Here is a 16,684-nt window from a genome sequence, read left to right as displayed (position 1 = left end):
GCTTTGTCCTTGGAGGGGTGCATCTATATATATAGATTTTGAGAGTTCGAAGAGGTCAAAAAGAGCAGGGCCGACTTTCTAATTGCTTTACAGAAATGGTCTCAGGTGTAGTGCATCCCATGCAAGCAACTATTTTTGAATTTGTCAACACGGTCTTGTTGTGGAGATCAATATCTACTCCCACTCTTCCAGGAACCCATATGAGGTGACCTAGCTAGTAAACTGATGATGGTCATGCATGACAGTATAGAGTATTGCTGATTGGTTCTGCGATCCAGGTAAAAAGAAACCCTTTAATTAGGTTAACTGTAGGACATGGCGATTAGCATAGGTGCATTCATAGGCTGACACTTTCTTTACAGATAATCGGCTCAGAAATCACCACCTGATCTGATTATTCTAACTCGGTTCGTGAAAATTTTATTGGTACCCTAGACTCTGCACTGCATATGTCTGACGATCAGTTGGATCATATCTCACCTTCAGTATTAAGGTGAGAATTTATATTTCCACTATTCGAGGCCGTACAACGACTGCAGGGGCCGCACCGGCATGAAAAATTCCAGCTCTTGGTAAAATCCAATTCCTGCTAGGGATATACTATGTCTTCGCATCAAATAGGTGTTTCTTTGGAGAAGGTGGCCAGTCACCATCATTAACTATTTTTAAATGGGACATATTCTTAGTAGATTGGTTCCAGTAAACACAAAAATCTTGTTTGTGCAATGGTAGCAGTCCTCATTTAAATTAAAATAAAATGATCTGTTGTCCTCGTGGTGTTTGACTGCATCTGCAGATGACCAAGTTTTGTGCAGATTACAACTCCCAGCAATTAATATAGCGAGATAAAAAGGTAAATTTTAACAAAAAAAAAGTTTGATATTTAACTTCACGTGATGTACTCTAAAGTCTCATCAAGCTGCTCCGTGTATAAGTTCAGAACTTCAGATAACTCATCTAGTCTGGTCCATAAACCTTTCGGATTCGTCCCATAATTCATACTCTCTTTTAGTGAAAGTGACCTCGTAGATACTGATGTTATCCACCAGGAAGTATCCCTAGCAGTTGGCTCTTATTGTCTTTCAGATTCCTTTCACCCCATTCATACACACAAACCAGATATATACTAATAAATTACAATTGCTCAGTCCCAAGCATGACCTTGTCGATCAGGTTCGTTTGCAGACACATATAGAAAAGGATGAACATGAGAAAACATCATAGCGTTGAGTATGTGAATAGATAATTGTAGTTGGTCAGAGCGCTCTTCCTGAGATCGATAACGACCATTTCAAGATGGCCAAGCAATTTGCAAGATGACTAAGTAAAGACTAACCAGCAGTTGTAGATTGATATAATTGTATGTAGGGACCGGCGCGAGCTACAGGATTTGGAGACTGTTCATCATTCATGACGATGATGTTCATATGTGGGAAATTTCAAAGGGGGTGATGCATATGGTCTCTTGTCTCTACCAATCAAGAAGCAAAATGACTGTTCAAAACAACAGTGTATGTCTGGTCGTCCTTATCATATTTGATTTAATTCAACTCGTCCATACTGCAGGTATTCATGGAATCATGAATGTAATGCCGGGGCAAGCAATTTTGTCCATAAGGTTGGATTAATTGAAACTGGCAACGTAAATCACCTCAATAAATAGCTAGCAACAGAAGTCATAGCCAAGCATGTGCCCCAATATTCAACCATGTGTTTCAGTTAGGTAATTTCTATAATAAGTAGTTCCTATCCAAAAAAAAACAAAAGATATGTCTGATCGCAGGAAATAATATAATTCTTCGTTCTGAGCATGGGTGCCATATTTTTGCACGAGACCTTTTACTCCCACAGTCATGGAAATGAATTTTCATGACGGTTGCAGGCCTACAGAGAAAAACATTCATGAGAGATTCTCCATGACATTTGGCTCATGGCAGCACATTATATTTTGTGGAGATGGCCGCCATGAATTATAGAACAAAAACAAAAGATGAGTAAATTGCACTCTAGGTCCCAAACTTGTCCCGAGATTTCGCTTGAGTCCCTGAACTCTCAAATCATGTATCTAGATCCCTAAACCCTATTAAGTGTTTCATATGAGGTCCCAAATCTGCCACGCAATTATCCCAAGCCGATGTGGCATAAAACGTGTTGCCACGGTGGCAAATATTTACAAAAACACCCCTCCAGAGTTCCATCTTCTCCCATTTGATCCTCTCTCTCTATCTCTCTCTCTCTCTCTCTCTCTCTCTCTCTCTCTCTCTCTCTCTCTGGCACCAGCGGCAGCCATGAGCGTGCTCCTTCAGCTGCTGCTCTAAAACTCGGCATGGAGGTCCTCGCCTTGCCTCCCACGCACCACGCTAAGGGCCACCCGCGCAGACTGCTGCATGCCGCGCCCCGTGCAGGCCGTTGCATGCCACGCCACGCCCGCGGCTGCATCCTGCGTCGGCCTCCCATGTGGCCACCGCCGTGCCACTCCAACGGCTGCTACCCGCTCACCCGGCCGGTCGCGCACTCTATGTGCTGTTGTGGTGACAGGGAAGGAGGAGGAGGAGGTGCAGGACGTGGTGTGCGGCCGCCGCAGTGGACGCACCGCCACCCATGAGCTCCACCACGCCCTACCGTGGATCTCTCGGCTCCCTTCCCCTTTTCTTCTCTTCCCTCTCGTACCACCGCAGATCAACCACTCACCGGCCAAATCCGTCGGCCATTGGCCATTCCCACTCGATTCCTCCATCAAGCACCCTCCCTACTTGCTCCTCCAACACCTGGTCCCCTTCCCGACTAATTCCGCCTACTCCATGGCCGGGAATCAGCGCACAACTGTCGGTCGCCATTGGAGCCGCACGAGCTCCACCCTCACCGACGACCGTGTTCTGTACTCCCCTCATTCTCATCGGCCCTTTCCCCGCCAACTTCCATGTGCCATCGGCGTCGGAACGCCGCGTGCCGACCTATAGGGCCACCACGGCCATGGCCACCGCCTACTCGCCTCGAGTAAGGTGTGGTGGCAGTCTGGGTAGCGGCAGTGGCCTGCACGGGCTACAGCTGCAGGCAACGCGCGGCGCCTGCAGCCTATGTGGGCGGAGGTGCTCGACGGGCGGAGAAGATGGAAGGGAGAGTGAGAGATAGAGAGAGAGAGAGAGAGAGAGAGAGAGAGAAATTAGAGAGGGAGGGAGAAAAGGAGCAAACTAGAGAAGACAAAAATATGTAGGGGATTGTTGCAAATATTTGCCACCATGGCAACATGTGTCATGCCACGTCGGCTTTGGATGCTTGCGTGGCCTGTTTGGGACATTAGATGAAACACTTAGCAGAGTTTAAGAATTCAAATAATGCATAATTTGAGAGTTTTGGGACCCAAATAAAATCTCGGGACATGTTTGGGACCTGGGGGTGCAATTTACTCAAAAAAGATTCTGGTGTTTGATCTGATGGAAATGGCACTACTACAAAAAACATTAACCGAGGCGGGCAAAAATGCTTAACCGAGGCGTTTTTGGCAACCGCCTCGGACATATCGTCACGGTAAATAAACTAAGGCGGTTGCTTAACCGAGGTTGCTTTTGCCGAGCCCATCCACGGGGAGGCCGCCGCTGCCGTGCCGCCGCCGCCGGGAAGGCCGGATCCGGGGGCGCCGCTGCCGGATCTGGCCCTGCCACCACCGGATCCGGCCTCGCAGTAGCTAGATCCGGCACCTCGTGCTCGAGATGAGACTGCCATCGTGGCAGATCTGAAGGACAGCGGCGCCGGCGGTGGAGGAGGAGGCCGGATCCAGCACCCGCCTCGGACGGGCGCAACCAAGGCCCCGCCGAGGCCGCCGGCCGCGGTGCCCCCACCACAGATGGGCGTTCGCGCGTAGAGCACTGGTGGCCTCGAGCGCCGCCGCGAGCGCGGGTGGCCTCGAGCATCGCGGCCGCCGCGAGCGCGTCCAGCGCTGGTGGCCCCGAGCGCCGCAGCGAACGCGCCTTGAGCGCCGCCGTGAGCGCGGGTGGCCTCGTGCATCACGGCCGCCGCGAGCGCGCCCAGCGCTGGTGGCCTCGAGCGCCCGCCGCTCGCCCTACCGCACGCCGCGGGAGTGGAGGGAGAGAGAGAGTAGAGGAAGGAGAAGATGGAGGGAGGGAGGGGGAGCTACGGGAGGGGAGGGAGAGAGGGAGTAGAGGAAGAAATGGCAGCTGGATGGGGGGTGGGTGGGTTAGGGTTTTATTCTGTTTATATACTTCTCTCGACAATCGGGCTCATTTGGGCTTAAACTGGGCTCGGTCCATTAACCGAGGCGGGTCATTATAATCCACCCGCCTCGAAAAATAGTAGACTTACCAAGGCGGTTATTTTAAGACGACCGCCTCGGTTAATTGATTTTGCGATGTGGTTTTCTATAACCGCCTCGGTTAATAAAAAGTGACCGCCTCGGTTAATGCTAGCCATTAACCGAGGCGGCTATTTTTTCTGCCCCCCTCCGAGGGCTTTTTAAAACACCTCGGTTAATCAAATTTTGTAGTAGTGTGGTATTTTCATGGAGACTGATTTGTTATAGTATTTTCACGAGGGTTGGACATCATGGATCGGTTTCCTGGCAGGTTTGGCTATTTTCATGTGGGTTTTTGGGCTCTCATGAAATTTCTGTTCGGTGGTTGTGTCCAAATTTCTGGATCATGAAATTCGTGTGGTCTGTTTAAGGAATATGAGCCCTTTTACAATGATCGTAAGGTACTAATGGATACATTCAAATAAATTTACCTTGAATTTTGTTCTAACCATTGATCTATGAAAAGTATTTATAAAAATTAATTAAATTAAATTAGTAGTCGGTCTCACTTTTTGGTACTTGGTCCCATATTTTGGAAGTACCAGGTACTTTATCCTAGGTACTTCGGGATACTTTCTACTTTCACCACATTTTATCAGATTGACGGCTCCTAATTTTTTAATCATTATAAAAGTTCTCAAGGATTTTCATGAAGCTTGGATATCATGGATCGGTTTCGTGGCAGGTTTGGTTATTTTCATATGGGTTTTTGGGCTCTCATGAAATTTCTGTTTGGTGGTTGTGTCCAAGTTTCTGGATCATGACATGATTTTAAGGAATATAAGTTATTATCCATATATTGCATTGCAATTAAATTAATAATTGTGGTCGATATATGATTTAACGTTATTTGCAAATAATTCCATATAGTGTTTTACACAATATATATATATGGGAACTCCTAGTATACAATAGTTTTCTACATCATATAAAGAAATCAAATTAATCCATGTTGTTTCTTATATATTACACAGATAAGCAGCCTTGACAAAAACATTCATGACTTAGTTGTGGTTGTCCTCCCAAAACTGAGCTTGGAGCCAATCCACAACCTTCTTGTCCACTTGAAACGCCTTGGCAAGAACATCATCTGCAATTGGTGGTTTCGATCCGAAAACTGCATTGGAAATGGTAATAGCACCAGGGTTCTGGCTGCTCAGTGCAGCGATAGCAACCGCTGGCTTGTCATAACTTGGATTGAACTGAAAGTGGATCAGACCCTGTGGGAACACAAAAACATCTCCCTTGTTGAGCATCTTACTAAAAAACTTGTTGTCCGGGTTAGACGTGACAAAACCAACGTAGAGCGAGCCTTCAAGAACTGTTAAGATCTCAGTGGCACGGGGATGAGTATGCGGTGGGTTCTGTCCTTGTGGAGCGTAGTCGATCCTAGCCATGGAGATGCCGAGGGTATTGAGACCTGCCAGCTTCATCACATTGATCAAGGTGACATTTGACTTGATCTTGCTCATCGTCGTATCCCTTGGCTTGTCAAGGTTGGCTGCTAGGAAGAAATCATCGACCTTCACATCCTTTACATCCTTGCAGGGCAGCCCGTTGACACGCACTGCATTAGTGAAGCGACATGCATGTGTTAGGTTGCTAATCAAATGTAAACCGGCAACTTTTGCAAGGTATAAATTTTCTTGATTGTCCATTAGGCTTTGTTATGAAACATCAAATGTGATACATACTTGATCGCTCGATCAGACGAAGTACATACCAGTTGAGTCTTTGTCAGCGACGCAGAAGTCCTGGAGAGGACTGGGATCCGAAGCCATGGCCCCAGAAGCGACCAAGGCGAGAAGAACTGTGAGAAGAACGAAGTTGGAGGAGGCCATCATGTCTAGGTACCTAGACAGGAGTTTTCTCTCTTCTATGGAACTGCCTGTTGTGTTGTGTGTCTATGGAGCTACCAAGACAGGAGTTAGCTGATGCTTTGTCCATTGGAGGCGGCGCATGCATATATATATAGTAGTTGAGACTCTGAACTCTGAAGAGGTCAATGAGGGTGCCGTCTTGCCCTACAGAAATTGTCTCAGGTGTAGTGCATCCCGTGAAAGAAATTAAATAAACTATTTGATTTGGTCAACACGGTCTTGAGCAGGTCAATAACTGCGCCTAAGAACCCGGATGAGGTGGCCAGGTAAGCTGTTAATCGTGTTGTGCTCATCATGCGTGACAATAGAACATTATATCGCTGCTTATTGTTCTGTTATGCAGCTGGTAATTGTAAGACGAGGCAAAACTAGCTGCTCCCAAGACCGGGACAAGGTGACTGGCCAGGTAAACTGTTGATCGGGCTGTGCTGGGGTCATGCATGACAATAGAACAATGCTCACTGATTCTGTATAGCAAATTAATTGAATTTAACCAGCTTGACACAAGTACCTTCTTCGATTCTTCTCATCCCGTTCATGATGACATTTGGTAAAAGTATCCCGCAGAAACTGTTGTTCTTGAAATAAATATGAAAAAAAAACATAACAAATTAAATTAAATAACATAGTTGCTGAGTCACATGCATGACATAGTCAGGTTAGTTATCAAAAAAATACATAAAAAAGATTAACTCAGAGAAACTTCGTAGAGTTTGACTGATGATGCAAATACCCAATTGTAGCCGGTAAGAGCACTCTACCTGATAATGACCGTTTCAATCAAGTTAAGCCATGCTGCTTTTTCTGGCTGACTTGTTCCCAACCTCACCTACTCTTTCTTCTACTATATATACATGTCCGTCCTCTCCATGGCCAAAACACAAACACCACCAGCAGGGTGTACGAGAACAGAAACACACCAAATGGCCTCTTCCACCACCTTCCTTGTGCTCAGCACTGTTCTTGCATTGCTCTCATGGCAAGCGATCGCTTCTGACCCAAGTCCTCTTCAGGATTTCTGCGTTGCTGACAAGGAGTCTCATGGTATGTACCGTCAGTTCTGATTTATAACTTTTAAACTATAGTTATATATAGGTACTATACTCAAATATATGCTGAACTTATTATTAGCTTTGTGGCAAATCTTGAACATGTGTTTCCCTCCATGATGCAGTGCGTGTCAATGGATTTGTCTGCAAAGATCCGAAGGATGTGAAGGCAGATGACTTCTTCCTAGAAGCCAACCTCGACAAGCCAAGAGACACGGCAATGAGCAAGGTTGGGTCCAATGTCACCTTGATCAATGTCATGCGGATCCCTGGCCTCAACACCCTCGGAATCTCCATGGCACGCATTGACTATGCTCCACTAGGCGAAAACCCTCCCCACACGCACCCCCGTGCAACAGAGATCCTAACAGTGCTGGAGGGAACGCTCTATGTTGGATTTGTGACGTCAAACCAGCAAGATAACAAGTTGTTCACAAAGATGCTCAACAAGGGTGATGTGTTCGTGTTCCCTGAGGGGCTCATCCACTTCCAGTTCAACCCTTGCCCTGACAAGCCAGCAGTGGCAATTGCTGCACTTAGCAGCCAGAACCCTGGTGCTATTACCATTGCCAATGCTGTTTTTGGATCAAAGCCACCGATCTCAGATGACGTCCTAGCCAAGGCATTTCAAGTGGAGAAGAAGACTGTAGACTGGCTCCAAGCTCAATTCTGGGGGGACAACCACAACTAAATTGACTGCATGTAGTACTATTCTTACAAAATATTCTATTGTTTTCATTTTTGTCGATTTGTATTAGTTCTTTGTTTTTAAACATTGCAATAAATATGTGACCAGAAGATCACTTGCTGTACACATAACAGAATATCATTTTTCAATGAGACTGTTAGAAAGAAATTTTGAAAAACTACTGATCCACCGAAACTTCATGCTATTCCCCCGGCCAACTCACTATTTGTGTGTAATTTAAATTTTGTGTTAGACACAGGACTCCTAATGGTCTTCTTGTCCTTACCCTTGTCCAAGCAATGGCATAATTCATGTGTTTACACATAGAAGGCAAGTTTACACATAGAATTCATGTGTTTACACATAGAAGGCAAGTTTAGGAAAGAAAATGGAAATAATATTATTGTAATAGAAAATTGCATATGCAGGTGTCCAAATACTGGAATCGGCAGGAGTAGTATTTTATCGGCCGTTGGGCAGCCTATAAGCGGCCGGAGTTTTTTTTCTATAATCAACTCGCTCTATTAATTAAGCATACTCTGGATCAGCGCGATCGCGATCCACCAAAGTTATTACAAAACCAGGGAGGGGATCCTCCCAAACACATGGGAGGTCCGGGTCCCGACTAAGACCTGAGCGAGCAAGTTCATGTGCGGCACGGTTACAATCTCTAGGGACAGCTGAAAAAATAACAGGGGCAAAGTGCATCTCTATCATGTTTCGTGCTTCACTGAAGATAGCTCCTGTTAGAACTAAGCTTGACGATGAGCGGAGTGCGTGCGTGTGTGTGTGTCTAGTGCTTGTGCGGGGCGAGCGCGGCATGCCCGGCGAGTGTGCGCCGGGGGGTGCACGGGCATGCGTGTGTTTGCGTTTGAGTCAGGTCGTGTGGGCATGCGGGCGCAGCTGGCTGAGTCGTGCGTAGCATGCATGTTGGATAGAGTCTTAGGCGTGAAACAAGGGAGAGGCCGGGTCGTCAGGGACGCATGCACAGCGTGCGGACGAGAAGGCCGGACCGTGCAGATCGTGGGCGATCGTCAGGGTGCGCGGAGGTCGTGGCTCCGTGAGCGTGTGTTCCCCTGGGCATAAAAGCCTGTGTACTCCTCCTGTAATCAGGGCCGAGTCTAGCTTAATAAAGGGCCAACATACAGAGCATTCGTCGCTCGGGGCGTTCGTCGCCAAATCCTTGTGTAGCCGCGTGTTCTCGAGTGTGCAAGCGACAGCCGGCGTCCGTAAGCGCGTGAGGCAGATCGAGAGTGAGCTAGGGGCCCAACAGCTCCCCCGGGTGCTTGATCATAATCAATGTTTCGTAGGGCCGAAACCAGATTCGTCGAGTCTGTTTCAATGATCACCCGAGGTATCACTCGAGTCATGGCTGCCTCCAGTGCTGCCAAACATGCTTCCCCTTCCGCTGAGATAGCATCAGGAACTGAAGACAGCCGGCCTGATCCTGCCACGATCGGCTGACCATCGCTGTCCCTGATTATGAAACCCCATGCGCCATCCTTCTTCTCAGCTCTGAACGCACCATCGAAGTTAATCTTGAGAACATCAATTGGTGGAGGCTGCCAGTTCTTCTTCTCAGGAGCAGTTGAACAGCTCCATTTGGTTTCTGATTTACCACAGCCAGACATTATCTCATGAGCACTGCAGCTGATGGAATCAACCGATTGTAATTTTTCTCCTGCATTGCATTTGTTTCTGGCGTTCCACCAAGCCCACAAGAGGCCAATGATCAGGGATTTCTGACTTTCATTCATAGCTAAGATACAACTTAAAACCTCCTCGACATTACTCAAGGCCAATAGCTGAATGCGTATGTTCTCCAAATTCATATGCCTCCACAACTTCTTAACCATTTTACACTTCAAGAAACAATGGCCTCCATCCTCATCGAGCCGCCAACATACTGGGCATCTGGTATCTATCTCCATACCTCTTCTCATAATATTCATGCGCAAGGGTAAACTGTTGTGTCCCAATCTCCATATAAACAGCTTTACCTTTGGTGGACAGGATAGCTTCCACAACTGATGCCAACGCCCGCCATGATCACTCTCAGTACTAGAACTCGAGTTGCCCCTCTGCCTCAGCCGATCCCTTTCTTTTGCCTCCTCCAGAACGTGATATGCTGACTTGACAGAGAAGATGCCCTTTTCATCAAAATGCCAGGCTAAAGTATCCTCCCTTCCATGCTTGATGCGAATAGACAGGATGTGTTTGATGTCCTCCTCCCAAAAGATCTCCTTGATGAGTTCTTTATCCCACATCCCAGAATATGGATCAATGAGGTCAGACACTTTATTGTAAACTGTTCTTCCCCGGGGCGTGATCGGCCGACGTGAAACGCTGTTCGGAATCCAGGCATCACCCCAAATATTGATCTTTGAGCCATCGCCAACCCTCCAAATCAGCCCCTTTTTCAAGGCCTGTATGCCACGCACAATGCTTCTCCAAGTATAGGAAATTCCAGGCTTCTCAGTAGCTTTCAGCAGATCACCATCCTGAAAATATTTAGCCCTCAAAACTTGTGCACATAATGAGGTTGGATCCATTATAAGACGCCACCCTTGTCTGGCTAGCATGGCCAAATTGAAAAGATGTAAATCCCTGTATCCAAGCCCTCCCTTCTTTTTACGTTTGCACAGCCTCTCCCATGACAGCCAGTGCATTTTATTTTCCTTATCTTGGTCTGACCACCAATAACGACAGATCATTGCCCCAATTTGATCACAGATAGATTTTGTGATATCAAAACAGGACATGGCATATGATGGAATTGCTTGAGCAACTGCTTTTATGAGAATTTCCTTCCTCGCTTTAGATAGCAATTTCTCCTTCCATCCCTGGATTCTCTTCCACACTCTATCCTTCAGATACGAGAAAGTTTGAACCTTAGAATTCCCAGTAAATACTGGTAGACCAAGATACTTTTCATTCTGCGTTTCAGTTGTGATATCCATTGATAGCATGAATGCACTTCTATCCGCTTCTCGTGTTCTTACTGAACATGATTGAGGACTTTTCCTTATTTATCATCTGCCCCGAGCAGTTCTCATACAATGAAAGCACATTCTGCAAATGCCCTGCACTCTGGTCATTAACTTGGAAGAGTAACAGTGAATCATCTGCAAACAATAGGTGATTGATACTTGGTGCACCCTGGCTTATTTTAATCCCAGTCAACTCGCCCCTTTCCTCAGCTGCATTCAGGAGACACGAAAAAGCTTCAACACAGATTAAGAAGAGGTACGATGAAAGAGGATCGCCTTGTCGCAATCCGCTCTCGGGCACAATCTGTCTCGTAAGCTCATCATTTACTTTGATCTGATATGTCACAGTTGTCACGCATCGCATTATTACGTCCACCCACTGCTGGTGGAAACCCAGCTTGCTCAGCATTCTCCTCAAAAACTCCCACTCCACTCGATCATAGGCCTCACTCATATCCAGTTTTAGAGCAGCAAGTCCTTGTGCACCCTTTTTCTTATTCTGCAAATGGTGAGTAAGCTCATAAGCAAGTAACACATTATCTGTAATCAGTCGGCCGGGTACAAAGGCACTCTGGTTCAGAGAGATAATGTCAGGAAGAATCACCTTCAACCGATTTGCCAGCACTTTGGATGCAATCTTGTAGACCACATTGCACAGACTAATTGGCCGGAGATCTTTCAGTCTTTCAGGACTAGACACCTTAGGTATTAGAACTACAACTGTATCATTCCAGCCCCTTGGCATCTCTCCACCTCCCAGAAAGGACCTCACCTCCCTGATGATATCAGGACCAACCGTATCCCAATACTTTTAATAGAACAAGGCAGGCATGCCATCAACACCAGGAGCTTTGAGATCCCCCATGCTATCCAGGGCGTGTTTAATCTCCTCATCAGAATACTCCCCCTGCAGGGAGCTGTTCATTTCTCTCGTAACATTTGATGGAACTTGTTGCAATAGCTCATTATATCTATTTCCTGCATGGGAGGTAAATAGAGTCTGATAATAGTTAGTCACTAACTCATGAATACCTGCCAAGTCTGTCACAACATCACCAGCATCGTTGACCAACTTGCTTATCCTGTTCCAGCGCCGCCGTTCAGAAGCATATCGGTGAAAGAAACCAGTGTTCCCTTTGTCTCCAGTACAGGTCATGTTGGTCCTCTAACTTCTCCAGCTTGTACCTCAGAATCTGTTCACGTCCGATCATTGCTGAATGCTGATGATAGAGCACTGCACCTGCACACCTCCAGCTGGCGCTTAACATGCATGATTCTTTTTTCCAGATCGCCCAAAATATTCCTACTCTAGTCCCATAAATCACCAGCTACACCTTTTACTGCATCAGCCACCCTCCCCGTACCTGTGTTCATCGAGAGTTTCCATGCATTCTCAACTATCGTTGCACAATTCTCCTCCTGCACCCAACCAGCTTCAAAACGAAAAGCACGACCACCTCCCCGACCACTACACACCACCTCCCCCTCCATGGTCACAATCACCGGACGGTGATCAGAGTGTCTAGGATCCCCATTTCTTACCGAGAAGTTTGGAAAGTGTGTTCGCCAAGCACCATCCGCCACAGCCCGATCAAGACGCTCCCGTATGTACTGGGCATCCGTGTGGCTGTTGTTCCGCCAGGTGAAAGGATCACCAGCGAACCCCAAATCATCAAGGGAACACTCCTCCAACGCCTCCCTAAAGCGGTCCATATATATCTATGGCCGCGGCACACCCCCCTCCTTTTCATGCCCAAACAAAATCTCATTGAAATCACCCATGCACAGCGACGGGTTCCTCCTGGCCGCATTCAGCGCACACAAGGCCCTCCACGACAGTTCCTTCCTCTCCGATTTTGGTTCCCCGTAGAAACCAGTAAACCTCCAAACAAAACAATCCTTCTCCGTCACATCCCCATCCAAGTACAATCGAGACACTGCACGCAGCTGGAAATTTATCTCCTTCTTCCAAAAAATTGCGAGTCCACCACTCTGCCCCTCGCAATTTTTCACCACCAGGTTTGTCATCCCCAATCACCACCGTAAACCTTCAATTCTACACTGGTCCATCTTTGTTTCAGATAGAAACAAAATGTCAGCCTCCACCTTCTGGATATCCAAAAGGCAACGAACTGTCGGGCTGTTCCCCAACCCCCGGCAGTTCCAAGCAATCACCTTCATTGATTCCCGCAAGGCTGTTTCGACAACCCCGCATCAATTTCATCAGTCGACAACCTCAGTTTCTTGCTTCCGACCTCCTCCTTTTCTAGTGGGCATTTTTCCCATCTAAAGCAAGGATGGCCGCCCCCTCCATATTACCAACACTCCGAGCTATTTTTTTGTAGCGGCCCCGCTTGGGGGCAGCATCCTTGTTCCCTACTCCATCCTCCTTCTCCTCCACAGCGCCACCCCCCACGACTTGATTAGAGTCCACGTGCATGGCCTGTAGGGTACTGTTAACTTGCGATTCTTGCAGCCCAGACACCACACTCACAGCACCCGCAGACCCCGTAGCCTGGTTGTCCGTTGCACCAGCCCCCCCCCCCCCTCGATATCTGGCCATCAACACCTCCAAAATTCAGCTCCCTTTTGCTCTTGCTGGGCGACGTTCCTGCTCCAGAATCCGCTCCAAGTGTTGCGGTCACTTGTTTCAAAGGGCTCGTCGCCTCATCCTCCACCCCATTCTTCTTCTCCCCCTACCTCTCCTGGACCAGTGCGACATCCTTCCTCCAGGATGGACCATCACTTCCTGCACGGCCAGACAGGCTTTTGCTGCCCGACCCACCATAGCTTCCCCTACTGCCACTCCCTCCCGGTCTCCACGGGCCAACAGACCGTCCACCATTATACCTCTCACTAGAGCCATCATCTCTGCTTCTTGTTGACAGCCAATTCTAGCAGTTCAGAGGCCGACCGATCTGACCGGTCGGGCCGACCGGTCAGACCGGTCTGTCCAGTTGTAATCCGAGTAGGCTTCGTTTTATTTTGGAAATTCTTGTATAAACCGACTTGGAGAGGGGTACGACTTCCCCGGCCTATAAATATAAAGGCTAAGGCCGATTGAGGTTATTTCCAATCAAATCAAATCAAAATATCGCATTACTTTTTGTCTCTCAAACCCTAGCCTTTTCCAACCCTAGATTGCTTTCTTTCTTCATCTCTACGGCGTTTGAAGACGTTCTGAGTGGCCTGCCGACCTCAGAGCAACCCTACGTTCACGAGCTCCGACGGGGTCCCTCCCGAGCTTGCTGTTCTAGGTATTCGCGAGTTCCCTGCCTGCACCGGTCAGACCGGTCGGCGAAACCGGTCAGACCGGTCCGCCCAGGGTTTTCGCTGTGTTGATCGTTTTGATGATCGTCGCGCGTTCTAGCGCATTCAGGTGTGTTTTGGCGCAATTCTGTGTCAACACACTTTTTGGCGACTCCACTGGGGATAGATTAATCTGGTTTTAAAACCGATCCAATCTACTCCTTGAAGAAGATGGCCTCTTCAGAGATCGACAAGAAAAACATCATCACGGCTACAATGGAGGAGCTCACCGAAGAGGAGCGCAAGGCCTACCTTCTTGTGGAGGAGCACGTCAAGGTACAATTCTTGAAGGGCTTCAAGAAGGATCATGGTGGCCTCGTCAAGAGGGTGGAGGAGTTCGTACTGCCGTCTCTCAAGCTTAGCAAGGATAAGATTGAAGAGATCCCCAATGTAAGCCTCTCTCCCTCTGATATGTTAGATAGAACGTCATCCACAATAGATCAAAAGATTGTTGCTGCACAAGCTGCCGCGGGTGATATTTTGATTAAATTGAGTAGTGATGTTGATGCACTTAAAGGTAAACAACCCATGTCAGATCCTAACTCATCAGATCCGAGTTCGGCTACCCCAGAGTTCACATCTGAACCACTCTATGGTATGCCGCCAAACTCGTTCTCAGGGCAAACCCCACCACTGTCGACCGTGCACACTGCACCTGCCGGACCGGTCCCACAGACCGGTCAAACCGGTCAGACCGGTTACTCAGTACCGTCGCCGACGCCTCTCGAGACAATTCCAGGTTCGGCTGCCCCTAGCTGAACTAATGAATTGTCACTGTATACACCACCTCGCACTACTACTGTAGCGGGAGGGCCACGAGGATCTGGACCTAACCAAGGACCGATCCCGACTTCCTTACAGATGATGGCGCATGAAAATTCTAATGGACCTCATTTTTCTGAGTTTTATACCAGCCAGCACTATCAGGCCAATTTCCTTAAGTTCAAAGAGGATCTGGCAAATGCGATTAAAAGTAAGCTTGGGGTGGATATGGGTACTACACGTTTATATCAAAAACCTTATCCCGCTGAGTTTGATTTTACTCCTTTTCCTGCTGGTTGGCGTATTCCTGAGTTTACTAAATTTAATGGTGATGATTCTCGTACAACTTGGGAACACGTCAGTCAATATGTCTTGCAATTAGGAGAAGCCGATTTCAATGATGCTTTGCGTGTGCGTTTATTTTCTTTATCTTTGACTGGAACGGCTTTCTCTTGGTTTTCCTCGCTTGCTCCTAATTCTATTCGCAATTGGGCTCAGCTGGAGCATAAGTTTCCTAATCACTTCTTTAGTGGAGAAACCGAAGCAAAATTGTTGGACTTAACATCGATTAAGCAAGGACGTGATGAATCTTCTTCAGATTATTTCAAAAGGTTTAAAGAAATTAAAAATTGGTGTTTTAGTTTGACAATTTCTGAAAAGGATTTGGCGGATTTGGGGTTTAATGGTTTATGTTCTTATTTGAAAGAGAAACTCGAGGGCTTTGAATATCATACTGTGAATTTCTTGCAAGTCAAAGTCATGGGTTTAGAGTTTAAACTTAAAAATGCCAAAGATACTTTCAAGCCTCATCGGTCCAACACACATATTCTTGATCATGATTCGGATAGTTCGGACGATGATAGCAAGGAAGTATATGCTGCTGAGTTTGTTTGGCCATCAAAGGCCAAACCCGGTTCAGTTCCGTCTCTCAAGCCGATTCAAAAGAATCGGCAAGAGGAGCTAAAATTTACTTTTGATGTTTCTAAGTGTGATCGGATTTTTGATGAATTGCTTAAGAATGGTAACATCTGATTGTCACACCCGACGAACTTAAATGACATGCATATTGTAAGTGGCATAACTATACATCTCATACTACTAATGATTGTAATGTTTTTCGTCGACAAGTACAATCGGCCATTAATGAAGGATGATTGGTACTTTCTGAGATGCAAATTGACAAGGCTCATTTCTCTGTTCATACGCTGGAATTAAACAATCCAAAGGTGCTCATTCGGCCGGAACAAGCCGAAGGAGCTAAGGGGAAGCATGTTGTCATCGGTGATCCAAGACCGATGAATACAAGTGACAAGATCCTTGCCCGGGAAGTTATCAAAGAGAAGACTGATGATGGCAAGGATACTCTGAAGATCATTGTCAGAAATCCCAGACTCGGGGGGCAAGGAAGCTCTCCACCAGAAAATCGGTCTGCTGATCAGGCACGACCGGTCAGACCGGTCTGACTGGTCAGACCGGTTCCTCCAGCCGGTCAGACCGCTCTGGTGACCGTCCCTGGACTTTCAAGCCAAAGCGTCCGGAAGTGGGTACTTGGAAGACTAACGAGGTGAAGGTGCAAGGAAGAACTGCTAATCAGAAGCCCACCTTTAACCAGTTGTTGAACAAGTACACAAAGGCCGTTCAAAACGATTGGCCGCTAAAAAAGAGACCGCAATCACCACCGCGTCAAGACCGTCCAG

General features: G+C 47.2%; 2 protein-coding genes across 2 annotated transcripts; one reads left to right on the top strand and one right to left on the bottom strand.

Annotated features, from left to right (window-relative positions):
- Positions 1–5,208: 5,208 nt before the first annotated feature.
- LOC120713895 (putative germin-like protein 12-4) lies at positions 5,209–6,235 on the bottom strand. The gene is made up of 2 exons (XM_039999860.1): positions 6,033–6,235; positions 5,209–5,876 (listed from the first exon to the last, which is right to left on the bottom strand). Exons 1-2 carry the CDS (start codon positions 6,151–6,153, stop codon positions 5,314–5,316), a joined length of 684 nt encoding a protein of 227 aa, XP_039855794.1. The 5' UTR covers positions 6,154–6,235; the 3' UTR covers positions 5,209–5,313.
- An 840-nt stretch (positions 6,236–7,075) lies between these two features.
- Positions 7,076–8,052, top strand: LOC120713894 (germin-like protein 12-1). The gene is made up of 2 exons (XM_039999859.1): positions 7,076–7,233; positions 7,364–8,052. Exons 1-2 carry the CDS (start codon positions 7,113–7,115, stop codon positions 7,927–7,929), a joined length of 687 nt encoding a protein of 228 aa, XP_039855793.1. The 5' UTR covers positions 7,076–7,112; the 3' UTR covers positions 7,930–8,052.
- Positions 8,053–16,684: the final 8,632 nt, after the last annotated feature.

The sequence above is a fragment of the Panicum virgatum genome, chromosome 6K (genome assembly GCF_016808335.1).
Source record: "Panicum virgatum strain AP13 chromosome 6K, P.virgatum_v5, whole genome shotgun sequence".
NCBI lineage: Eukaryota > Viridiplantae > Streptophyta > Magnoliopsida > Poales > Poaceae > Panicum > Panicum virgatum.
This window is presented reverse-complemented; position numbering and strand designations above follow the sequence as displayed.

What these genes read in the sequence shown, in the direction of transcription:
- LOC120713895 (XM_039999860.1), bottom strand. Translation starts at nt 6,153, where the DNA reads ATGATGGCCTCCTCCAACTTCGTTCTTCTCACAGTTCTTCTCGCCTTG. An exon ending in CGCTGACAAAGACTCAACTG is followed by an intron (nt 5,877 to 6,032) that starts GTATGTACTTCG and finishes TCACTAATGCAG; the next exon opens with TGCGTGTCAACGGGCTGCCC.
- LOC120713894 (XM_039999859.1), top strand. Translation starts at nt 7,113, where the DNA reads ATGGCCTCTTCCACCACCTTCCTTGTGCTCAGCACTGTTCTTGCATTG. An exon ending in TGCTGACAAGGAGTCTCATG is followed by an intron (nt 7,234 to 7,363) that starts GTATGTACCGTC and finishes TCCATGATGCAG; the next exon opens with TGCGTGTCAATGGATTTGTC.